Source organism: Monodelphis domestica, chromosome 6, assembly GCF_027887165.1.
Source record: "Monodelphis domestica isolate mMonDom1 chromosome 6, mMonDom1.pri, whole genome shotgun sequence".
Taxonomy (NCBI): Eukaryota; Metazoa; Chordata; class Mammalia; order Didelphimorphia; family Didelphidae; genus Monodelphis; species Monodelphis domestica.
The window spans coordinates 274,067,194-274,093,294 of NC_077232.1; the positions used below are offsets into that span (position 1 = coordinate 274,067,194).

The window sequence follows — 26,101 nt, forward strand, 5'->3', positions numbered from 1 at the left end:
GGATACATATCATTTTAACTTATTGAGTCTCTTAAAAAAAACTTTTTTGTTGTTGTTGTTTTTCCCCTCTTTTTTAATTACCTTTTGATGATTCTCTGGAGTTCTGTGGTTGGACTTCGAATTTTCTGTTCAGGTCTGGTCTTTTATTTATGAATGCTTGGAACTCTTCAGTTGTGTTAAATGACCATACTTTCCCCTGTAAGAATATAGTCAGTTTTGATGGGTATTTTATTCTTGGCTGTAGGCCTAGTTCCCTTGCTTTCCAGAATATCATATTCCATGCCTTTCGGTCCTTCAGTGTGGATGCAGACAGATCCTGTGTTATCCTCACCATGTTTCCATGGTATCTGAATGGTTTCTTCTTGGCAGCTTGTAATACCTGTTCTTTTATCTGATTGTTTTTGAATTTGGCTATAACATTTCTTGTTGTCAGTTGGGGATTAAATACAGGGGGTGATCTGTGGATTCTTTCAATCTCCACTTTCCCCTCTTGTTCTAGGATTTCGGGACAGTTTTCCTGGATAATTTCCTCTAGTATTATGTCCAGGCTTTTTCTTTTGTCGTGGTCTTCTGGTAGTCCAATTATTCTTAAATTGTCTCTTCTTGAACGATTTTCTAAATCGTCTGTTTTGTGAATGAGATGCTTCACATTTTCCTCAATTTTTTCATTCTTTTTGTTTTGTTTTATAGTGTCCTGCTACCTTGTGAGGTCACTTGATTCTAGTTGTTTTACTCAGGTTCTTAAAGATTGGATTTCATCTTTGGCTTTTTGGTCGTCTTTTTCCTTCTGGTCTGAGTTTCTTTGAAGATTGTCTTTCATCCTCTTTATCTCGTCTTTCATCTCCTTTGCCTCATTTTCCAGCTGGATGATTTTGGCTTTCAGGACACTATTTTCTTGTTTTAGTTCAAGTGCCTCTGTTTCCAGATGACTTATCTTAATTTTTAAGTTCTTTTCCCAATTGTCTTCAGCCTCTCTTACTTGCGTTTTGAGTTCTTCCACAGCCTGTATCCAATTCACTGGGATTTCTGGTTTATCGTTTGCTGATCTCTCCCCCTCTGTTCCATTTGGTGAGTAGTAGCTGTCTATTGTAGTTTCTTTCTTCTGTTTCTGTTGTTTGTTCAAATTCACCCCTTCTTTCCTCCCCATATTTGTCTGTGCTCTTATTCCTCTCATTTTTTTGTTTTTTAGGGACTTCTATCAGTCTCCCCTCTTGGAGCTTTAACAGCGGATCTCTTGGTGTAATCTCTGAGGGAGGGTTGTTGGGGTTTGAGCTTTCCTGTCCTCTGGAGGCTTTTGATTGGCTTAAAGTCCAGCAGTCAATGAGGATGGATGGAGAGCCTGGGCTTCCCTGTGTTCTGGAGACTTTTGATGGGATTGAGTTCAGCTTAGTTGGGCTGGGTTTACTCTGAGTTTTAAACTTCCTGGACGGCTGGAGCAGATATGGAGGATCTCTAAAGCTCTGGCCAGGCTGCCAGGTCTATGCTCCTTCTAGGCTGCCATCTTGACTTCGCCTCTAGGTTTCTGTTTTTTTCAGAAGATCCAGCCCTCTAAGGGGTGGCTTGCCTGGACTCTGATGGCTCCTGATGGGATTAGGTTCAGGTGGTGTGGGCCGAAAGATCCCGGAGCCAAAAAAAAGAAGAAAAAGAAAAGCAGCAACCTCCTCTTCCACAGTCTGTGTTGAGTGCCCAGAAACTGGCCCGGGTTACTTTCAAAGTAAGCTCTTTGGAGCAACCCCTTTGCCAGACCTGAGTTTTCTGTCCTTTCAGTAGCTTTGAGAGCTCCTGATGGGATTGGGTTCAGTGCCCTAAAGCTGGGACCTCCCTTGAGACTCAGATGGAAGGACCCAGCCAGGGGGTTACCTGCTTCCCCCTTCTCTCTATGTTTCCCTGCCGTCTGTGTTGGGTGCCCCGGAGACTGGCTCAGGTTGCTTTCAAGGTGAGTCCTCAGAGCCCTGAGGTTCCCGCTGCTGCCTTGGGCTCAGCACTCTGGGTTGGGGGGGATGGGTCCTGGGACCTTCTTTCTGTCTACCCCTTAGATCCGAGTGATCTAGGGTTCTGGCTTTTGTGGTGTGGTACCTTTTGATCCAGGTCCAGGAGGAGGTTTCCCCAGGTCTATCCTGTTGTTCAGCTTGAATTTCGGTGGCCTAGGAGCACTCTGTTTGCGATCGGTAAGGAAGGGTTTCCAAGGTCTGAACTTTGGCTCATTTCTTGCCTTCTTAAGGGATAAAAAGGGAAAGAATTTGGAATTCAAAATGTTGTTAAATGAATAGTAAAATGTTTTAGTGCAATTCTGAGGTATTTAACAAAATATATATGTAATATGTATGTATGTATTTATATATATGTATGTATGTATGTATACATATATATACATATGTATATATATGTATATATGTATATATATATGTATACATACATACATACATATATATAAAGATCAAACCAAAGAGCAGTGACTTTATCTTAATCATACAATTTTGAGAACATTGAAGGTGTACAAGTCCTTAGCTGGAGCTGCTCTAGAGATATTTGAAGAACATAGTACTGAATACCTAAAGAAAGGAGAGACAGGAGCTCAGAGAATACAAATTAAGCCCAAAGGATGCCTCAATATTCACTCCAGAAGTGCATGGAGCCTGACCATAATACAGTTTTAATTTAGGACACAATCAAAAAAAATTTGCCTAGCAAAACAATCCTAGAGGGGAAAATGGACCTTTGTTGGAATAAAAAACTCCCTGATTCATGATGAAAAGATCCAGAGTTGAGTAGAAACTTTCAAATAGAGGACTCAAGAAAAGCATTAAAAAGTTAATATGAGGGAACATAGGAGCTGATACAAGTGCCCCACAGGTACCTAAGATTATTAGAGATCATATAGATCAATTCAATATTTTGATGATTTAGTTATGTTTTAATGATCTTAAAAGAAAAAAATGAAGGGGAAAGGAAAACTCTAGAGAAGAAAAGGTGGGAAAAGACAGGAAAAACCTTATTTTTTTATAACTAGAGGCACAAGAAGAAAACTATGTAGAGGGGGTGAAGAGTAGATGATACTTGAACCTCACTTTCAGCTGATCTATCAAAGAAGGATCTCTCTCTCTCTTTCTCTCTCTCTCTCTCTCTCTCTCACACACACACACACACACACACACACACACACACACATACACACACACACATTTAGTTCCTCTAGACACTTACAAAACTTGAAAACTTGTGTGCAGCTAGTTGGCTCAATGGATTGAAAGCCAAGCCTAGAGACTGGGTTCAAATGTGACCTCAGAAATTTTCTAGCTGGGTGACCCTGGGCAAATCATTTAACTCCCATTGTCTAACCATTACCACTCTTCTGCCTTGAAACCATAAGGGTTAAAAAAATCCTTTACAATATATTAGGGAATAAAAGCCCCATTAGCAAATTCAGAAAAACAGAATTATTAACCACCCTTTTTTGTGACGACAATGCATGGATTCCATCTGTAGATAACCTGCTTCCAGATACATATATTCAATCAATCCAGGGGAATGTACCTGTTATTGGCCTTTACTATCTTAGAGTATACCTGGAACAAGATTATCACCTATCATGTTCTGAGAATACCTATCAATCAAATCTCCCTCCTCATAGTTGCCCAGTGGAGACCAAAGCAAGTTGTTATTATTGCCTTCATCTGTCAGTTAATTTCAATCTCCAGATCCAGACTTGAAGCTTTCATTCTCTTTCTTGAGTCTACATTAGGAAATTTATACTCACTGAATCCAACTAACATTTAGATATATTTTGCTTTTTTCTTCAAAATTTTCACATTAATATTCATTGCAGATATATTCTTTTTGTTTTGATCCTGATTTATGTAATAAGACTACAATTATAACATAAAAAGAATCTGGTAGGATTCCAACCTCTATTTTTACAAATAATTTATATAATATCTGAATTGAATTAATTGTTCCTTGATATTTTAATGTCATTGGAGAAAGATATCACAAGAAGGAACTGTACAGTGTACATAACTTCCATGGAGTTATATGCTTAATTTCATCCATATACATCAAAGGATTATTAATAAAGCATTTTGTTTTTATTTGTTCTTTAACTTGGAAGTAATTATTTAGTTCTGCTTAGAGAGAACTTAATGGATTTAAGTCTAAGGTGACCATGGATTTAAGGCAGAACCATAATGGACTTAAATTGACTTTATGAAAAAATTTTTTAAAAGGAATTTTGCTGGCATTTTTGTTAGTGGTGTGTTTTAAATAGAAGTTTTCCAGTGGAAAGGTGAATATATATATTCACCTTTAATATAGTTAATCACAGTTAATATATATATATATATATATATATATATATAAAGTGATTTACACATACTGATTTATTCTATCCCTGAGAAGTAGGTGCTATAATTATCACCTTTATTTTACAGATGAGAAAACTGAGGACATAGCACAGTTAAGTGATTTACCCAGAGTCATACAAGTTAGGGGATCTCTGAGGGAGGAGTTGAATTCAGGTATTCCTGACCCCAACTCATTTTAATGCAGCACTTTATCCATCAACCACTCTATCTACAACTGTCTTAAATAAGCTGAATTATTCCTTATTTAGAGTTACAGAATCAGAGAATCTTGTTCCAATTTTGTTGATGAAGTTGATAAGACTTGGGAAAGCTAAATAAGTGAATGAAAAACTATCTATCTCCACTCCCATTTCAGAGTTTTTTCTACAGTGCCAAATTGGCTACAAAAAATGTTAGAAACATTTGCAATAAATAACCAAAAAAAGTTAATGGTAAAAGGTCATTTCCTAACTTTTGCCCCCGGGGAAAACAAACAAACAACCATGCAATAAATGATGAATTCCTTTCTGGGTGAGGAACTGCTAAATGGTTTCAGGAATGTTAGATAATTGAAAGGCTAACAAAGCTTTTTGTACTGCTGTCTTTTCTCTGATTCATTGTCATGCTTGATCTCTGAGTCAGCTTTCAGCCTTTATTCACTGCAAAATAAATTCCTGGATAGTACATTCCTGAGATCACCAAATTCTCATGCAATGACATAAGTTAGTATTGTTCCAGAAACAATCTTTTTTTTTTCCCAAAAAATCATGTTTGGGCAGAGCTCCACCTTTTTTAGACAGGAATTCTCCATTCCATGGGTTACTCACAGGCTCTATGGAAAAAAGTGAATCTAAAGCCAAAATAAATAAGCTAAGGAATGTATAAGAGAATAACAGCTAAGTCCCTTTTCCTATCATCTTCTACCTCCACCCAATGCTAAGTTATCTTTCTTGATAAAAAAAAATCAAACTATTTTTGTGACAGTGCAAAACCTTAGGCATAAATGAGATAAGAGTAGAGGGAAGAGTTTATGTAGTATAGTAGAAAGACTGTTGGATTTGAAACAAAAAATTGGATATTGTTCCTTCAACTTAAAATCATTTTAACTTGGGCAAGTCACAAACACAAGTCTTGGTAAATGTTTAAAATACCATTTAAATGATAACTATTAGTCAACAAGATAGAGCAATTGATCAGATATGGATGATAAAGGAGAGGTAAAAGTCAAGAATGATCCAAGATTACAAAAATGGGTAGAAGGATGTTGGTGTCCACATCAAACATAGGAAGTTGTACTGATCATTTTTTAGGTTTAAGACATTGATGATACCCATTTTTTTCAAAGAAAGACAAGTTCCAAAGAGAGATTAGAGAAAAAATATAAAAAATTGAGAATCATCTGCATAAATCTTTAATTAAATAATTAAACCCATAATAATTAAACCCAGGAGAGCTGAGATCACAGAGAAAGGATATAAAGAGAGAAGAGGGAATTTATCAGAGTTTTGGAGTCCAGCAACACTTCATAATTAGGAAAGGAATAATGTAGCAAATGAGACCAAAAAGTAATGGTTAGACAAGTAGGAGAAGAATCAAGGAAAACAGTGGCTTGGTTGTCAAAATATTATTCCAGAGATCAATAGGATCAACCATCTAAAATTACAAATGATTGTAAACCTTAAAATTTCTTAGACTTATAAATGTTGGAAATTTCACCATTGGGAAATTTCATACTTGGAAAATTTCTTACTGATAGTGTATTGGAATGTGAACCCCATTGGCATGGGAGGTTCCTTCTCCTCCCTTCTTAAGATTACTTTAGGACAGAAACCTTTTGCTGAACAATGGAAAGGGCTTTGACCTATGCTTAAGCACAGAACAGGAATTTCTTTGAGTCATGATTGATTTTAGAATTGATACAATAGAGATACTTGGAATGACAGAATCAGGTCTTGGAAAATACAATTTCCACCCCACTCAGTCCTAACAGGATTTAGGAAGGGCTGCAGCATAGATCAAAATTTAATTATTTGAGAATATGACCTCCAACAGACATGTGCAAAGCCACAGACCTCTGGGCAGTCCTGGGTTAAGCTAGAGCCACCATTGGCACAGGGAAATTGATGGACAGTGATTGGTAGATGTGAGAACTGAGGGGAGGAAACTTGGATGGTTTCCTTAAAGATAGTGGGGTCTGAGGACTGAGGGGAGGTTGGAGAGTTTTGGCTCTGAGTGGTTGGAGAGGTGCTCTGAGAAGCTTGCTCTGAAGGAAGCTGAAGGTGGGGGCCCCTGAGACTGTTTCTCCATTTTGGTCACGTGAGTAATAGGGACTGATCTCTTTTCTTTGCCCCAGCTATCTAAGGGCTTGGGCCCTTTGGCCCAGCCTAAACAGAAGGGGTATTTAAGCCCTATTCCCTTCTCTCCCCTTTCTCTCTCCCTCTCTCTCTCTATCTCTAATTCCTTTCTTCCTCCTGTCTGTAATTAAACTCTATAAAAGGTTGACAGCTGACTTGAGTTTTCATTTAGGAATTACATAGCTGAATTCCTTGGCGATCTTAAATTAATATATATCAGTCTTTTAAAAGTGATTTCCTTGTCACATGATGAGGATTCAGAAAAGGAAAATGAAACTTCTAAGTTATGTAATCAACAAAATGGAGCAAAAGATATTTTCTTCAGTCCCCATTAACTCTTAAAAAAAAAAACCTAAATCCCTAATAATTATTATTCACCAGAGGTAGTACAATTACAACTGAATCCATAAGAAAACAAGAAACTTGACATGATAGTAGTCTTATGAATTAACAATTGAGAATATTTTTTATCCATAATGATAATAATTATCCATAAAGCACTCTCTCAGCATCCCTCCCCCTCAAGTCCCATACTTCAGGAGAGTATTCAAATAAATTCAGAATGTTATGCATTGAGATCCACCTAGAAAATTCCCTCCTGCTTCAGAACTGCCAACACACTGCACACTGATCTTCCCGCAACATCCTATTGCAAGAAACTGAGAGAGTTGATTGTGCCTAACTACATAAGTAAGAAAGAAAAAAATGGGAGTGGGGTAGCCTCTCAGTTGGGGAAACTCAAAGTGGTATAAATTCTGTCCAGAATATCTTCCTTGTTCTCCTTTAACCCTGCAAAGAGTGGCAGATTCCACCAGCTCAGAAAGAGATCTGAAGAATAGAGGGAACAGGGCAAGTAACCAGTGTACATGGATAGAGCAAAAGGTACAGACTCACTCTTGTCCCACCCTGAATCTAAATGGGGTATGGCCTGGGGCAGGTGAAAAGTAAGTCCCTCAGTGTGGGAGGTTGAGAATGCCCTGTGATCCAACCTCAGGGGTAAACACACATCAGAGGGAGAAGAGTCAGAAAATGAGCAACAGGGGGACATAAGAGAAAAAGGATAAAATTACCAAAAAGTTCAAGAAGAAAAAAATTCAGATACAATCCTAGAGTACAAGCAGATAAATCAGCAAAGAAGTGTAAAGGGAATTTTTTTATTCCCTTTGTCTATTTTAAGTTAATCAAGAACTTAAAGTATCCCTACTTAATACTTAATAAGTCACTAACAAAGAAAGTTCAAAACCCCAAAGACCACAAGCACTGCCCCTTGGGCAGTATCAGGCAAATTGGGAGGCTGTGTTTGGTTCCTGTGAAGTGGGAGAGAGACAGAAAATGACATGGAGAAATTGCTTATAAAAAGTCAGCCCAAGGACTCCTGAGGATGCATTTTAGGAGGAATTCAGCTGAAGAGGAGGTTTTCTTTTCTTTTTTTTTTCTGTGATTCATTCTGTGAGGCACTTTATGAAGATACATTCAGCATTGGTGAGTTGGACTAAAGAAGCATTCTGCGTTGCACAGATTTGGCATTGTGACTCCAGCTGAAGGAAGAGGCTTATGCTGGTGAGACCCTTGTTGAAGACTTCCACATGGAGATCAGAACTTTGTCAGGGAGAAAGCTGATTTTCTTCAGTTAGAAGCTCTATGGTGGTAGACTAGGAAATATTTTCTACTTCCTTCATACATTTTCCTCCTTTTACCATATTTATATTAAACTAAATTATTAAAAGCTAAATTAGCAACATTTTGACTTAAAGAGTTAATTTTATATACAGCAACTGCAATTCTTTTTTTAACCATTATTATTTTTGTCAAACCAAATTTTAACAATTTGGCAACCAATTTTAATTATTACAGAAGATACTAAAATTAGAATGATGTGTACCAAAAATATCAAACCTTTCTGAACCTATATTGCAAGACAAGGGAAACAACCCACACTTGATGAAACAGAGGATTTTAGATTCTTTTTTTTTTTTACTTTTAATGCCTTTTTTTAAAATATATTTTATTTGATCATTTCCAAGCATTATTCGTTAAAGACATAGATTATACCACAGTATATTAGTCTCTGAGTACAATGTTCTCCTGGTTCTGCTCCTTTCGCTCTGCATCACTTCCTGGAGGTTGTTCCAGTCTCCATGGAACTCCTCCACTTTATTATTCCTTTTAGCACAATAGTATTCCATCACCAACATATACCACAGTTTGTTCAGCCATTCCCCAATTGATGGGCATCCCCTCGTTTTCCAGTTTTGGGCCACCACAAAGAGCGCAGCTATGAATATTTTTGTACAAGTCTTTGTGTCCATTATCTCTTTGGGGTACAGACCCAGCAGTGCTATGGCTGGGTCAGAGGGTAGATATTCTTTTGTCGCCCTTTGGGCATAGTTCCAAATTGCCCTCCACCAGCAATGAATTAATGTCCCTACTTTGCCACATCCCCTCCAGCATTCATTACTTTCCTTTGCTGTTATGTTAGCCAATCTGCTAGGTGTGAGGTGATACCTCAGAGTTGTTTTGATTTGCATCTCTCTGATTATAAGAGATTTAGAACACTTCTTCATGTGCTTGTTAATAGTTTTGATTTCTTTATCTGAGAACTGCCTATCCATTTCCCTTGCCCATTTATCAATTGGAGAATGGCTTGATTTTTTGTACAATTGATTTAGCTCATTATAAATATCAGTAATTAAACCTTTGTCAGAGGTTTCTATGAAGATTTTTTCCCAATTTGTTGTTTCCCTTCTGATTTTAGTTATATTGGTTTTGTTTGTACAAAAGCTTTTTAGTTTGATGTAGTCAAAATTATTTATTTTACATTTTGTAATTCTTTCTATATCTTGCTTGGTTTTAAAGCCTTTCCCCTCCCAAAGGTCTGACATGTATACTATTCTGTGTTTACCCAATTTACTTATGGTTTCCTTCTTTATGTTTAAGTCACTCACCCATTTTGAATTTATCTTGGTGTAGGGTGTGAGGTGTTGATCTATTCCTAGTCTCTCCCACACTGTCTTCCAATTTTCCCAGCAGTTTTTATCGAATAGTGGATTTTTGTCCCAAAAGCTGGGATCTTTGGGTTTATCGTATACTGTCTTGCTGAGGTCGCTTTCCCCCATTCTATTCCACTGATCTTCCTTTCTGTTTCTTAGCCAGTACCAAATTGTTTTGATGACTGCTGCTTTGTAAAATAGTTTTAGGTCAGGGACTGCAAGGCCCCCATCATATGTGTTTTTTTACATTATTTCCCTGGATATCCTTGATCTTTTGTTCTTCCAAATGAACTTTGTTATGGTTTTTTCTAAATCAGTGAAGAAGTATTTTGGTAGTTCAATGGGTATGGCACTAAATAGATAAATAAGTTTGGGTAGGATGGTCATTTTTATTATATTGGCTCGTCCTGTCCATGAGCAGTTAATGTTTTTCCATTTGTTCAAGTCGAGTTTTAGTTGTGTGGCGAGTGTTTTGTAGTTGTGTTCATATAGTTCCTGTGTTTGTCTTGGGAGGTAGATTCCTAGGTATTTTATTTTGTCTAAGGTGATTTTGAATGGGATTTCTCTTTCTAGTTCTTGCTGCTGAGCTGTGTTGGAGATATATAGAAAAGTTGTTGATTTATGTGGGTTTATTTTGTATCCTGCAATTTTGCTAAAGTTGTTGATTATTTCAATTAGCTTTTTGGTTGAATCTCTAGGATTCTTTAAGTAGACCATCATGTCATCCGCAAAGAGTGATAACTTGGTCTCCTCCTTGCCTATTTTGATGCCTTCAATTCCTTTATCTTCTCTAATTGCTACTGCTAGTGTTTCTAGTACAATGTCAAATAGTAGGGGTGATAATGGGCATCCTTGTTTCACTCCTGATCTTATTGGGAATGCATCTAGTTTATCCCCATTGCAGAAGATATTAGCTGTTGGTTTTAGATATATACAGTTTATTATTTTTAGGAATGACCCTTCTATTCCTATGCTTTCTAGTGTTTTTAATAGGAATGGGTGTTGTATTTTATCAAAGGCTTTTTCTGCATCTATTGAGATAATCATGTGGTTCTTGCTAGTTTGCTTGTTGATGTGGTCAATTATGTGGATGGTTTTCCTAATGTTGAACCAGCCCTGCATCCCTGGTATGAATCCTACTTGATCATGGTGAATGATCCTTCTGATCACTTGCTGGAGTCTTTTTGCTAGTATCCTATTTAAGATTTTTGCATCTATATTCATTAGGGAGATTGGCCTATAGTTTTCTTTCTCTGTTTTTGACCTGCCTGGTTTTGGAATCAGTACCATGTTTGTGTCGTAAAAGGAGTTTGGTAGAACTCCCTCTTTGCTTATTATGTCAAATAGTTTGTATAGTATTGGGATTAACTGTTCTCTGAATGTTTGATAGAATTCACAGGTGAATCCATCAGGCCTTGGGGTTTTTTTCTTAGGAAATTCTTTGATGGCTTGTTGGATTTCAATTTCTGATATGGGATTATTTAAGAATTCTATTTCCTCTTCTGTTAGTCTAGGCAGTTTGTATTTTTGTATATATTCATCCATTTCTCCTAAATTGGTGTGTTTATTGCCATATAATTGGGCAAAGTAATTTCTAATGATTGCCTTAATTTCATCTTCATCGGAGGTGCTGTCCCCCTTTTCATCTTTAATGCTGTGAATTTGCTTTTCTTCCTTCCTTTTTTTAATTAGATTGACCAGTACTTTGTCTATTTTGTTTGTTTTTTCAAAGTACCAGCTTCTTGTCTTATTTATTAAATCAATAGTTCTATCACTTTCAATTTTATTAATTTCTCCCTTAATTTTTAGGATTTCTAATTTGGTTTTCTGCTGGGGGTTTTTAATTTGATCGCTTTCCAGTTTTTTCATTTGCATTTCCAATTGATTGATCTCTGCTCTCCCTTGTTTGTTAATATAAGCATTCAGGGATATGAATTTACCTCTGATTACCGCTTTGGCTGCCTCCCAAAAGGTTTGAAAGGATGTCTCTCCATTGTCATTTTCCTCGATGAAATTATTAATTGTTTCTATGATTTCTTCTTTAACTAAACGGTTTTGGAGTATCATATTGTTTAATTTCCAATTGGTTTTAGATTTGGTTTTCCATGTACCATTACTAATCATTATTTTTATTGTCTTGTGATCTGAGAAGCCTGCATTCATTATTTCTGCTTTTTTGCATTTGTGTGCTATGTTTCTGTGACCTAATGTATGGTCAATTTTTGTGAATGTGCCATGTGGTGCTGAGAAGAAGGTGTATTCCTTTTTATCCCTATTTATTTTTCTCCATATGTCTATTAATTCTAATTTTCCTAAGATTTCATTCACTTCTTTTACCTCTTTCTTATTTATTTTTTGATTTGATTTATCTAAATTTGATAATGGTTGGTTTAAGTCTCCCACTAATATGGTTTTACTGTCTATTTCTTCCTTCAATTCTCCTAGTTTCTCCATTAGAAATTTGGGTGCTATATTATTTGGTGCATACATGTTGATTAATGATATTTCCTCATTGTCTAGAGTCCCTTTTAACAAAATATAATTACCTTCCCTATCCCTTTTGATCAGGTCTATTTTTGAATTGGCTTTATCAGATATCATGATTACCACTCCTGCCTTCTTTCTATCAGTTGAGGCCCAGAAGGTCTTACTCCATCCTTTAATTCTGACCCTGTGGGTGTCAACCCGCCTCATGTGTGTTTCTTGAAGACAACATATGGTAGGGTTTTGGATTCTAATCCATTCTGCTATTCGTCTACGTTTTATGGGTGAGTTCATCCCATTCACGTTCAAAGTTATGATTGTCATTTGTGGACTCCCTGGCATTTTGATATCCTTCCCTAATTCTAACCTTTTCTTCTTCCATCTTTTTGGTCATTTCTGATTCAAATTCTTCATGGGTTTGTGGAGAGTTTCCATTTCCTTTGGAAGGTTTCGGAGCATTTTCTTGTGTATTGTCTTCTATCTCCTCTGTATTTTTTATTTTGGCTCCATAGAATGTGTCCAAAGTCACCCTTTTCTTCTTATTTTTCTTGGTATTTTGGGGCTTCTGTGCTTCTGTGGAGTTTGCCATCTCTGAATGTGGAGGATTAGCATTTCTTATCTCTGTCTGGTGTTCAGAGGCTTTAGTCCTGGGCAGATTGTCGGTTCTATGAGCTTTCCCTGGGTTAAACTGAATATGCCTCACTGGAACTGGAATGGAAGGGTCGGACCATGAGGCCACACTCTCCCCCCGGCTCTCTGGGTCGGGTTGTTTTCCGGAAGTTGCCTTCAGAATCGCTGGCCGTGAGGCTGTTTCGTCGGCCTGGCCTGCGGGGGGATGGGCTGCAGCTTCCCCAAGCTCTGAGGGCAGGGACCTTCACTGAGACTTGGATAGCAGGATCCAGCCCCTGAGGCTGTCTTGCCCGCCCTGAGGGTTGCTGTTGTTTCGACCCTGCTCTCTGCAGCGGGAGCTCCAGGCAGTGACTTTCACTGGGACTCGGATAGATTGCCCTGAGGGTTGTTGTTCCGAGGACCCTGCTCTCTGAGCCGGGCCTGGCTGCGGCTTCCCGGAGCCTTGGACTCTGCGCTCCTACCCCTTAGGTCCGAGTGATCTCGGGTTCTGGCTTTTGAGGGGAGCCATACCTTTTGATCCGGGTCCAGGTCCAGGAGGAGGGTTCCCAGGGTCTGTGCTGTTGATCATTTTGAATTTCGGCGCCTTAGGAGCTTATAGTTTGAGATCAGTCAGGAAGGGTTTTCCGGAGATCTGAACTTTAGCTTTCTCTAAGCCGCCATCTTAACCGGAAATCAGGATTTTAGATTCTTGAGAAAGCACGGAGTTCATGGTAAAGAGAACAATAGACTAAGAATACAAAGATAATCTAGAAGAAAATCTGAAATAAAGGAAAATCTGGAAGAAAAAAACAAAGGCAATAGCAGTAAAACAACACATGATTTCTATAAAAGCAAAAACCACTGCTCTTGAAGAAAGGATTTGTAGAAACAGGTAAAATATCATACATTTCTCTGAATTATATAAAATGTCAAAAAACCTAAACACTATGATGACAGAGATCATATAAGAAAATTGGGTAATTCTGATGCTTCTGAAAAAGAAAATACATTACCAATCAAAAGAATTCACAAATCACTTATAGAAAAAAATCTTGATGATAAAAATGTGTGTACACACATACACACACACACACACACACACACATACACACATATATAGTGGTTAAAAATGATACATACTTCTGAAAGTGACCATGAGAAAGACCTTCAGACTTTAATAAGTGAAAGTATAATAATAAGTCTTTTCTGGCACACATAAACTGCAGGAGGAAATGGAATAATTTGATCTGAAAAGTAAAATATCTAAAATACAACGTAAATGGACATACCCTGAAATATATGAGCTTCATCATAAATGAAAAAAGATCATAATAGAGGCATTTAAAATATGCTTACAAAAAATCTTTGCAAACAACTCCAACATAATATAATATATAATATAATAAAATAAATTGTTCCTACCTCTAGAGACTATGAAAAGGAAAACAAAACAAAAAGAGAAAGATCTATGTCAGTTTAAAACAACAGGGACTTTTAACAGATTTCTTTTTTAAATATATACTAGTAACTAGGATATCAAAATGAAAATAAAATTTAAAGAAACAGGAAAAGAGGCGGTAGAAGAGCAGACTTGAAACATTATGGACTAAATCCTACAACCCCAATCTTTCTCCAGGTAAACTGACTGAAGTAGAGATGGATGGGGATGTATGATGTTCTCATAGCAAATGTGCAGTTAAGCAATGAAAGGAAGATAAATTGTGTGGTCTTAATGAAAGAAGATATGCTAAAGGAGAAAGGGAGAAATGATAAAGGAATCAATAACTAAAGAGGGAGATCTCAACCTAGTAGTGGGCAAGGGCCTCAGTGAAGGGCACTTCTATTAGGAAGAAGTATAGTTTGTGATGAGAGATGAGGATTTTACAATGGATGTAATCTTTAGAGTTTGTATACAGGGAGAAAACTTCATCTGCGTGTATTGTCTTTGTGCATAACAGGAGGAAGGAAATTAGAACTCTTGTGGACAACCAAAATTTAGAAAGGTAATAGGGCATTGATTCAAAGAAGAAATTGCATGGCAAATGGGCCATGTATCACTTTTAAATGGTGCCTTTATACTTGTTAATTGATTTAAAGCAAGATGGTATGATATCCAACTCTGGTGTAAGTTCTATAGGTTGCTAATGTCTCTCTTGTGTCTGGAATTTATAACATCTAAAAAGAGAGTGTGTACTTTTTGATGCACTAGGAATATTTCAGCACTTAACTGACTTTTTCCAAACTGCTGTGAAGTAAAATTGTTCATATAAAATTTGGTCAAACATAGTGAGTCTCATTAGGGACTGACCTAGAATGAGAATGGTTGGAATATGTCAGGGGAAAGGAATTGAAAAGGCACCTGACTAGAGTATACTGTTGAATGCAATTCAAGAAGAATGCTAAGAGCATTCTTGCAAAAAGCAACTTGGAACTGTTTAGCTCATTGCAACAAGCATGCTACAACACTTCTGCATAGTGCAATGGCATACAGCATTACACACTTGTCAACCAGTGCCATACAATGCCAAATAACACACTTGTGTCAGGCAACTGTGTAATGCACACCTGTGTCATACAATACCATATTTGTGGAATGAAATAACATGTGATACAGGTGTGAGGTAATGCACTTGCATTACATGAGAAGCTGCAATGACATGTCTGCCACATATCTCATGGCATTCAACAACATACCTAACACATTTAACAGTACACCACAAACATGCATTATGTCATGATATGGCCATGGCATGCAAATAAATTGTCATACAATGCCACACAAATGGCACGTCTGTGTCAAACAGTGGCATGCTTTCATTCTGCAATGATATTGTGGTATCACAAATAACATGTCAGCATCGTGCAAACACTTGCATGCAATGCCACATATCAAATATGTCTGTGTCATATACTGCCAAGGCACACCTAATTAATAAAACAACATGGATTTTCTCAAACTACTAGAACCTATTTTCTTCCCAGCTCTTTGCTACCACAAAAAGGAATGGTTTTGGATGGATATTTTAGTGTATATGAGATCTTATATTTAGCTTCCTTGTGGTATATAATACCTGACTAGCTGAATGAATTAACATGAACATTTTCATTCATTCTAAAAAAGTAATTTCAAATGCTGCTTTCTTTTATACTTAGACCAGTTCAGAGTTTTACCAATAGTGTTTTAGTTTCCCATGGTCCTCCCAACACTATTTCCAACTTTTGTCATTTCATTAAGACTCTGGGAATTAAACAAAACCTTAGAGTTGCTTTGATTTGCATTTGTCATTTAATTTTTTTGTCTTGTTATTAATGCTTTGTCACAAGATTTTTGCTGACACGTTTGTGATGTTACATTTTGAAACTGGTTGGCTCAATCTTATTCTTTGCTCTTGATCTATATATGCTTTTATTAAAGAACCCTTGAAGGTTTTGAGGCCAAGATTTTAAGGATTTATGGATATCAAAGAAGATGGCTACAACTGTCACAACAAATCCTTTGGCATTCATGTGGAACAGTGAATAGAGACCATCTTTTGGAAACATGAGATACTTATTGTTATCCTAACTTTGACACTTGCTTACTGAGGAACCCTTCCCAAAATACTTAAATTTTTCTGAGTTTGTACATTTGTATAGTACGGATGATGCTCATTGCACATGAAAGGATTATTGTAACTGATGTTTCTGTATAGTCATAATATGTTGCTGTTGTCAAAATCAGTATTGGGCATCCTCTCAGCTCTCACCTGTAACTCCAAGAAGTCTTAGCTTACAGTGTGTAAAAATGGAAATTTGAACCCCAGACTTCAATTCCCAGAAGTCCTTGGTACTTCACAGAATTCCCTATAATCTCACCTGAGTCTCCCCCTGGACAAGATCACAATTTATTATTTAAAGGGCTCTCTGCCTCTCAAGAGCTCTCTTCCTCTACTCAGAGATTTCAACATGTTGTAAGTAGACTGTGAATGGACTAATCGTGCCCTAGGCATGTGGCTTATTATTTTGTATTCTTGATTTCTAATAATCATTAATAAACCACATAAATTATAATACTTTTATTACAAGAAACTAAATTAACTGTTACAGTGGCCATAACCCAGTAAACACAGGACCTGTGTTTGTACCATTTTATTTCTATCCCCAGAGCTTAGATTTAAAGCAGAACAAGACCCTAGAGGCTAGCTAGTCTGATCCTCCCATTTTATGAATGAGGAAACTGAAGCCCAGTTGCCAAATCTTATCAATTCTACAATCTGTAAAAATGGAAATTTGAACCCCGAACTTCAATCCCCAGAAGTCCTTGTGAGTTCCCAAATTGCCCCCTAATCTCCCTGAATCTTACCTGAGTACGAAATCACATATTATTATTTAAAGGGATTCCGCCTACTGCTCTCTCTCTCAGCACACACAGCTAGACCAGGCAGGATGTAGAGTGAGTGGTTGTGAATGGGCTCTCTGGGCCTAGACACATGCTTTCTATTTTTGTATTTTCTTTAATTCTTAATCTTTAATAAACCTCTAAAAATATAATATTTTAGCAGAGAAACTAATTTTAACTGTTACAAGTCTCTAGCATCCCCTTCTCTCCACTCACAAAGCTACAGATGAGGCCTTTATCACCTCTTGCTTGGATTATTGCAGTAGCCTTCTCATTCATCTTCCTGAAGGCTTTTCCCTCTCCACCTCCCACAATTTACCTTCAGCCACCTAAATGATTTTCCTAAAGCTCAGGACTGACTCTTCTGTTCCCCAGTGTCTTCCTATTATCTCTGGGATCAAATTCAACTCCTTTGTTCAGCTTGCCCTTCCTCATCTGGATCCAATCTGCCTTTTTGAGGCTTATGATATATAATTTCCCTTGAAACCCTCTTCTGCCTGGCCAAATAAGCCTTCCTGCTCTCTCTCACCCAAGAAGTTTCAGCTTCTGTCCCTTAACTAACTCTTGCTGCCTCACTCTTCCATCCTCTGAACAGGCTCCCCCCTCAATGGCACCAGAATCCTTAGTGGACCCCAAAGCAGATTTTATACTTTTCTCCCCCTGTGATTCTTTCCTTCTGGCATACCTCAACCTCAAAATTACCTTGTAATTATTGTGTGCATATGGCAGTGGGTGAATAAGAGTGCTGGGCCTGAAGTTAGAAAGGCAGTAGGGCTTGGCAATGGGGGTTGTGACTTGCTGAGAGTCACATAGCTAGGAAGTGTCTGAGGTCAAATTTGAACCCATAACCTCCTATCTCTAAGCCTGGACCTCATTCTACTGAGCCACCTAGCTGACCCCCCCTCTCAAAGCTTTTTTTAAAAAATTACACAGCTGGAAAGTGATGATGATGGCAATTGTCAGTGATAGTGGCAGTGATGGCAGTTTAGGCTCTTGGGCTCATGGAGTGGCCTTCAACTTATTTGGACAGCCAGTATCCCTACAATATTAAGAACAGCATGATGAATTCCCTTAAATCATTCTTGTAAAACCTCCCGTGGTACTCCCAGTATTCTCCAAGTTTCTTCACAGCTCCTGCTTCATGTTCATCTGTGACATTTTCCCTGGATTTGAAATCTGGATCCAATTCTTCCTCAACTTCCTGCTTTTTTCCAATATTTACACAAAGAAGAAACATTGCCTATATGTATGCTAGACAGGAAGCTGCCTCCACCCTGATAAGGAAGGCCCTAATCAAAATGGGGAAAATGTCTCTGTTAGGTGGATCATGAAAAAGCAAAAAAGTTAATGACATAGATCTTTCAGCTGTGGGGTAAAAGATCCTAAGAACATTCAGTGTGTGCCTGTGCATGCAAGTTTTTTTATGAAGTTTTTTTTTAATCCTTTTCTTCTGTCTTAGAATCAATATTATATATTGGTTCAAAGTCCTTATTTTCAATATTTTAATTTATAATAATAAAAACACATTTACATAAGATTTAGGGTTTATCAAGTGCTGTCCTTGAAACAACCTAATGAAGTATTCATATTACAGATGAGATTCAGCAGAGTCAAGTGACTTAATCAGTATCAAAGCAAAAAGATCTCCAGACTCCAAGTCTAGCCCCAGTTCTTTCCTAACATCTCTTGCCCTCTACTGCCTCTTCTCCTCTTTGGCTTCCTTCTTTATCTCTCTATTTTTCTAATTAATCCCACTTTTTGCTTTTTCTAAACCATTTACTCCATTTCCTCCTTTTATTCTCTTTTCATGAGATGAGAGACAGAAATTAATGTAAATATGGGTGCCATATATGCACAATGCCTAGAATTAAGTAGATATTTAACAAATCCTTGTTGAGTTTAATTCATGGGTCATTCCTGTCTTTAGTTTGCCTGGCCTCTCTCACAAGGTGGTTTTAATTTTTTCCTTTTGTTTTTAAAATCACTTTCTTTGTGTGTGGTTAGCTTTCTTTGAAATACTTTTGGTTTATTTTTCCAAAGAGTCTTCCTTGCAAACTTCTCTGGGTTTTGTTTTTGAAATCTGAATGGTCAAGGGAAAGTGGAAACCCAGTAAACACTGGGGCCAGAATGAAAGGAATATTTTTATTTTAGCTGAAGATCTCAGGAAATCTAAGCTTTGAAAGCTTTGTTCTTTACTCACCCACACCGATGCCATGGTATCCCACTTTCACTTCAAGCTGAGGATTTGTCTACCTATTAAAAATCAGAAACTTAATAAATTAAGGATAAAGATTATAACTCCAATCCCTACATCATTTTTTCTCTTTATCCTCAATATTCAGAAAAAAAGGGATTTTTTCAGAAGACTAAAATGGTACATTAAATTGAAATATCATATTATTGATATATTTCTTTGTTCATTCATTCAAGGAAACATTAGTTGCATAACTGATCCATGCACAGAAGATGAAAAAAATATAATCCCTGACTTTGAGGAGTTTGTAAATTTTCCTTCTATAAAATTTAATTAAACTATGTTGAGCCTTGACTTCTCTTCATGTAAATCAGAACCTTCTCAAAACAAATAAGCCCATTGTGGTCTTCTCAGGCCACATCTATAATTTTTCTCCCTTAGTTATCTAATTCTATGACATAGTATTAAAAAAGTCAGACCCTTCTGTAAAAGGTTGCCCAATATTGATTTTCACTCGTCTTTTGACCATGCTAATAAAGAACACAGCTCCTGAAGAAGTTCTGGTAAAGAATCCAAGGTACATTCTCCATGAGGGTATACATTAAATAAATACACTTACTGGGCTTCAGGTCTGGTTGAGAATTAAAATACCTCCTCTCCAATCCATGAACTGAATTAAATATCCAAATTTCCAAGGATGTTTAATCATACCTTTCCTGCCCCTGTTCCACACTGCTCCCCGCTAAAATAAGTTAGCAGGAAACAATACTACAAATCTTTTGCCTAAATTAAGTTTTAATTGGAAGATTAAAAAAAGAATTTTAGTCCAATGCTAGTTTAACACTATACTGCACTTGATTTCATCATAGAACAGATTTAATATTTCACTTGTCCTGTGACTAGGAGCAAGCTACTCAATTATTACTCTGGAGATTACTATTATATTATTTATGTATTATCATAGAGATAATAATGCTTGGGCTACCAACCTCCCAGGAATGTTGTAAGGAAAGTACTTAGTGAGAGCAAAGAATTTGTTAAGCATGTGCCAGACACTACACTGTATTTTGGATATCTTATTTGATGAATAAATTCTAAATATAAACAAATATCATTATTGCTACCAGAAGCAGAGAAGTGACATTACTTAATAATATATTTATTAAAATTGAGCCAATCTGAGGGGGGGGGCAGTTAAGTGCCTCAGTAGATTAAGACGTAGGCTTAGGGAAGCCCTGGGTTTAAATTTGACATCAGATACTTCCTAGCTGTAAGTTAGGCTGGGCAAGCCATTAAACCTCCATTGCCTGGCCCTTACTGCTCTTGTGCCTTGGAACCAATATACAGTATTAATTTGAAGGTAAAATGTAAGAGTTATAAAAAACCCCAATCTAAATCAATTCAACCAATATAATAAACCCATGCTATGTACACAAGGTGCTATGCTAGACTTCAGGAATAAAATAACCAAGATTAATCAGTAGAACAGAGTAGAAAATGAAGAGCCTAGAGACAGTCCCTCCATATCCTATTGGGTTCTAAGTCCTATCAATTTTACCTTCATAGCATCTCTTATATAGATTTGCTTTTCTCCTCTGATACTACCAACATTCTGATAAAAGCCTTCATTATCTCATGCCTAGAGAGATAAATAATAACCTGTTGGTAAGTTGGCCTGCCTCAAGTCTCACCCCCCCCATCCAACCAGTCCATTATCCACGCAGATGTCAACTTATTCTTCCTTAAATGTATATCTGACCATATCCTCCTCCTATTCAATAAATTTCAATGACTCCTATCACATCTAAGATCAAATATAAAACCCTCAGGGGCAGCTGGGTGGCTCAGTGAATAGAGAGCCAGGCTTAGAGATGGGAGGTCCTGAATTCAAATTTGACCTCAGATGCTTCCCAGATATGTGACCCTGGGCAAATTACTCATTGCCCAGCTCTTCTTTCTGCCTTGGAACTAATATTGCTTCTAAGACAGAAGTAAGTGTTAAAAAAAATCTTCTATTTGGCTTTTAAAGGCCTTTATAGCCTGTCCCCACCACCACACAACACTTTCCAGTCTTTTTATACCTCATTTTCTTCCACATACTCTACAATCCAATAGCACTGTCCTCATTGTTTCTTGAATTTAACCTTCCATCTCCTGACTCCTGGTAATTTTCTCTGGTGCTCTCCAATGACTAGAATTGTCTCCCTCTTCATCTCTCCCTCCTGGCTTCTCTGGTTCCCTTCAAGTCTCATATCTGAAAGGAGCCTTTCCCAGGTCTCCTTAATTTTAGTAGTTTCCCTGAGATTATCTCTGATCTCCTGACCATATCATATATACACAGTTGTTTACACATTGTTCCCCCCCCCCCCATTAGGATGTGAAATATTTGGGAACAAGTTCTAGTTTTTGCCTTTCTTAGCACTGCCTTAGTCAGTATATTGACACTGAGTTAGGACATTCCTGCTTTTGTCCAGTTAACTGAATCTGAACCCAAAGGTGGTAGTAGAAACGAAAATAATGCTGGATACAGGAAATATTAAAGAGACAGGACTGCATAGGACCAACAGGAGTTGGTGATTTCACATGTGGAAACCAAGTGAGTATGAAAAGTCAGAGATAACACTGAGGCTAATAGTATAGATCCCTAGAAGATTCATGGAAATCAAACTCTAGAGGGCAAATACATTTGGGGAATGATCAAGTTTATTTTGGACAACAACAAGATGTCCTGGAGGCAGCGAAAAAGTCAGGTTTGAAGTTCAGGAGAAAGGTAGTAATATGGGAATCATTCACATAGACATGGCTCCTAAAGCTGCTAAAAAGAATGAGATCACTGAGGAAGAGAGATAAGATATTGGGGAGATGACTTGCTTACACATAGCAGGGCAGGAGGAATGAAGCAAGTCAAGCAAGATCACCTAGGAAGAGATATAAAGAGAACAAGGAGATAAGCCTACACCTAGGTGGTGGAAGGAAAGAAAGAAACCAGAAAGGAGACTGAGGAGTGGCTAGAGAAGTATGGAATGCATCAGTGGAATGCCAAAGGAGGAGAGCATATCATGATAGCATCAAGTGACAAATTCAACAGGCAATGAATTAGGGTTAAGGAATTCACATTCCTTGAAAGAATTGTCTCAGCAAAGTAGCAGAAGCAGTATAGTCATAGAAAGAGGACTGGAAGGATCCATAGAAGTCATACATCCTCTAGATATCCTTGTAGATAAGGAAACTGAGTCATGGAGAGAGTAAGGTACTTACCCAAATTCATAACTAAATACTGAAGCAGTATTTTAATCCTATTTCTACTACTCCCCATCCCTCCCTTTCTCTGGTATAAACAGCAAGGGGTTTAACTGAAGACAGGAGAGAAAAAGAAAAGGACATTAAAAATAAACCTCTTCTTTTTTTGAAACTGGGTCTCCCTATCTCATTCAAGCTGGAAATTCTATGGCCACTTACATGTCATAGCCCAGTACTGATAAGCATGGAACTTTGACCTGTTCCATATCTAACTTGGATCATCAGTTTGCCCCTCCTTAGGCAGCCTTGTAGTCCTCTTGGTCCTCACTATATTGGTGTTACACTAACTCAAAAATCTCAAGCTCAAGCCATTCAGCAACCTCAGCCACTCCAGCAACAGAGATTACAGGAATGTGCTATAGGAAGGAAGAAAAGATGGGGCAATAATTTATGTATAGAGCAGAGGGAAAGGGTTAAAACCCCTAAAAGGGCAAATTGAGGAAGCCAGGAACAGGAAAAAAGAAGGTAGTGGAGAGACTGCAAATTTAAAAAAAAAAATTGACCAGAAAGGTCCATAAAAAGATATGAAAAGCCCAAAGAGAAGCTAGATTTGGAAGAAAAAGCATGTTTTCCTCTGGAGAGAAAGGAATGAGGAGACAGAAAAAAATATATGAAAAAGTTTCCAACTGTAAGGTACAGTGCTGGATTTAAAATCTAAGGTCTTAGCCTCAAATTCCAGCTTTGTCACTAAATGGCACCGTGTGTTACTGGACAAGACACTTAAAAAAAATCTGTCTGAGCCTCAGTTTCTCCATCTGTAAAATAAGAGGATTGAATTCAATCACTCCTAAACCAAATCTCCCTCATCCCCTGTCACAGTGACACAAATTGATAAATAAACACACGAAAATACGCTGAAACTATAAGCTTACCTTGTAGGCTTTACTGAAAAATTATATTATCATTTGAAGACTAAAGATTTAGGAGTCTTGTGGATAATTCCAAGTCAGCAAAAGTCAAATGAATTTTTTTTCAATATGACATTGGTTCAATACTTTTATTTGGTCAGCTCAAGAACAGGTAGGTCTGAAATAAATGTGCTTTTACTTCCTTCTCCACCCTATTTCACAACCAGCATGGGTTAGAAAAGAACTTTTGTTGTTAAATTCTCATACTCCCTTCCCCTGCAGGTTGGGTTTCCCAGCAGTGACCAGACTAGGAGGGGCTGACAGAATGGCAGGCGATCAAAGAAGGTTTTTCTTATTTTGGGGGGATCTGATAGCCAAAATTGAAGCTTTCTAAGGAAAGCTTTGGAGCCCGGGCAGGTAGAGAAATGGGCTAAGTTGAAGGCCTGCTCCTCATCCAGACTAACCTTTTCCAGTTGACTGGAGAACACAAAGGGATGAGGAGCCCATTCCTCTACCTGCCTGGACTCCAGAGCTCTCCAAAGTTACCCACAAACACCTTCAAAGAGCAGTCAAAACCCTTGATTTTTGCACTTGGAAATAACAACTCAGTAACTGACAGGGAAATGGTAGGTGACTGATTTTTCTGCAATTTAAAAAAAGTTAATTTCTCAAAAAAAAAAAAGGCTCATTTCCCTCCTTGCTTTTGCCCCTGTCTACTCAGAAGGGTACCCTCTCCCAGCTAAGTAAGCACAACAGCGCTTTAGGTGACTGGGTTGCGAAGTTACTAGCCACTTTTGCAGTCTTTCTAAAAGGAAGAGTGCTATGATTCTCTGAAGCTCCTCTCACCCCAGGACGACCTCGGACACCCCCTCCCCACACGTCCCATCATTACTTCTATTCCGGAGCATCCTCACTCTTGCTAACCAGTTGCAGGGTGCCATAGGAGAATCCCAGGTGAGAAGGAAAACTCGGCGGTCCTGAGACTGAGAGGCAGAGACCAGCAGCCTTCAGCACTTCCCCGCAGTTTTCCGAGTATTCTGCTTACCTTTGAAAGCGTCTAGCGGGGCTCAGGAATGCACTGTCAGAGAACTGCAGGCGTAGAGGAAAGGCTGCCTGAGTTGGGCGGGGAGGTGGCTTGAGTCAGTCCCCTGGGGCCAGAGTCCCTCCTCTTCCGCAAGTCTGCCCCTTCCTCCACTGGCTAGAGCCAAGATTCCGGAATCTCAACCTGTCCCACTCCCATCCTTCTGCAATGGCCCTGTTCACCACCCACTCTGCTTCTCTCTCCTATCTTGTGCTCTCGGACCCTCATTGTCTTTCCCCCGGCAGCTCCCCACCACTTAAGCTAACACTATATATACAGGGTCTCAATCAGTCTAGCAATTAATCAGACCCAGTGTTCATTTAGCACCTTTTGCATGCTAGACGCCTGGGATTCAAAGACAAGAGTGATAAAGCTCCTTTTGGGGGTGTGTACTTCGTTGCTGGGCTCTTTGGATTGGTAACCTTGTAGAGAGGGCCCTGCGGCTATCTTTCCTCCACATGCCATTTTGCCATTGGCTCCAGTGCTTGTACCTTGAAAAGGTAAACAGACACATGGGTACACACACACCGAGCACAATGTTAAGCATTGAAATGATTCCCTCTGAAAGAGCAATCACATTTACTTGAACCTAAAGAATGGCAATGAGGAGAAGTTGCAAGAAGGCAAATATCACCTTGATTTAAGGAAAATATTTCTAATTTCTAATTTCAAGTAAATGGGCTGATTCAGAATTACACATCAGTGTGGTTGAAGAACAAGAGATCACTTTGGAGTGGGGAGAAGGTGACACAGAAGACTTCCTTATTTTTTTCATTAAAAATGTTTTTTATTTTATTCTGAATGTAACATTCATCAACAATATAAGTGTAAGGATTAAAATAAGGTTTTTGACAAAATAAGAGAACGGGTTTTAATAATTTAAGTTTTAATGAGAATATAGGAGAGTTGTAAATTTAAGTCAGAGAAAAAGAAAACTTCTAGCAGCTTTTAACAATTAACAATTTAGTTTAATTAAAAAAAGAGATAGTAAAAGAATGTAATAAAGGAGGGAAAGTTAGAAAAGAGGAAAGAGAGATTACTAATATTATACCCTATAAATATATCTAAAATTCCTAATAACTATCTCTAACTGTCTTCTTGCCTGGAAAACATCAGGCCTATGTAACTTACACTATCTATAAATGAATAGCCACAACTCATTCACTCCTTCAATCAGTTTTTTATGAGTCCAACTGTCAGTATCCAACTGACAGCGGCTCTTTGCCTATGAGACAGACTTCCTGCTCTCTAGAGATCAGAAGCAACAAAAAACAAAAAACAAAAAAACCTTTAAAAGCTAAAGCCAAAAGACCTCTCAGGAAGTTTAAGCCTGCCTTTATATTCCAGCAACTAAACACCAACAACCAACTCATACCCAGCAGCCAACTTCCCCACAACTGCCAGCCCTAAATGTCAGCAGCTCACCAACCAGCTCACAACAACTTACTCTTCTGTCAGCAACTGACAGCCTGCAACTAACAATCTGCAACTGCTTAGCAGGAGGGGGCCCCAGTTCCTACTTC

The 26,101-nt window shown here is 38.0% G+C and overlaps 1 protein-coding gene across 3 annotated transcripts in view; it reads right to left on the reverse strand.

Moving 5' to 3' along the window:
- Nucleotides 1–24,888, reverse strand: part of ANXA3 (annexin A3) — an 81,573-nt gene extending 56,685 nt beyond the window's left edge. Inside the window, exons 1-2 of one of the 3 annotated variants that reach the window (XM_016423077.2) lie at nt 24,543–24,888; nt 19,356–19,408 (exon numbers count right to left, since the gene is read on the reverse strand). In XM_016423077.2, the coding sequence (XP_016278563.1) occupies nt 19,356–19,370 (15 nt within the window). In that variant the 5' untranslated portion in view covers nt 19,371–19,408; nt 24,543–24,888. Of the gene's footprint in view, nt 1–19,355; nt 19,409–24,389; nt 24,513–24,542 lie in introns of those variants that run through there. The other 2 variants (XM_007495966.3, XM_007495967.3) reach the window with 2 other exon arrangements.
- Between the last annotated feature and the right edge of the window lie 1,213 nt (nt 24,889–26,101).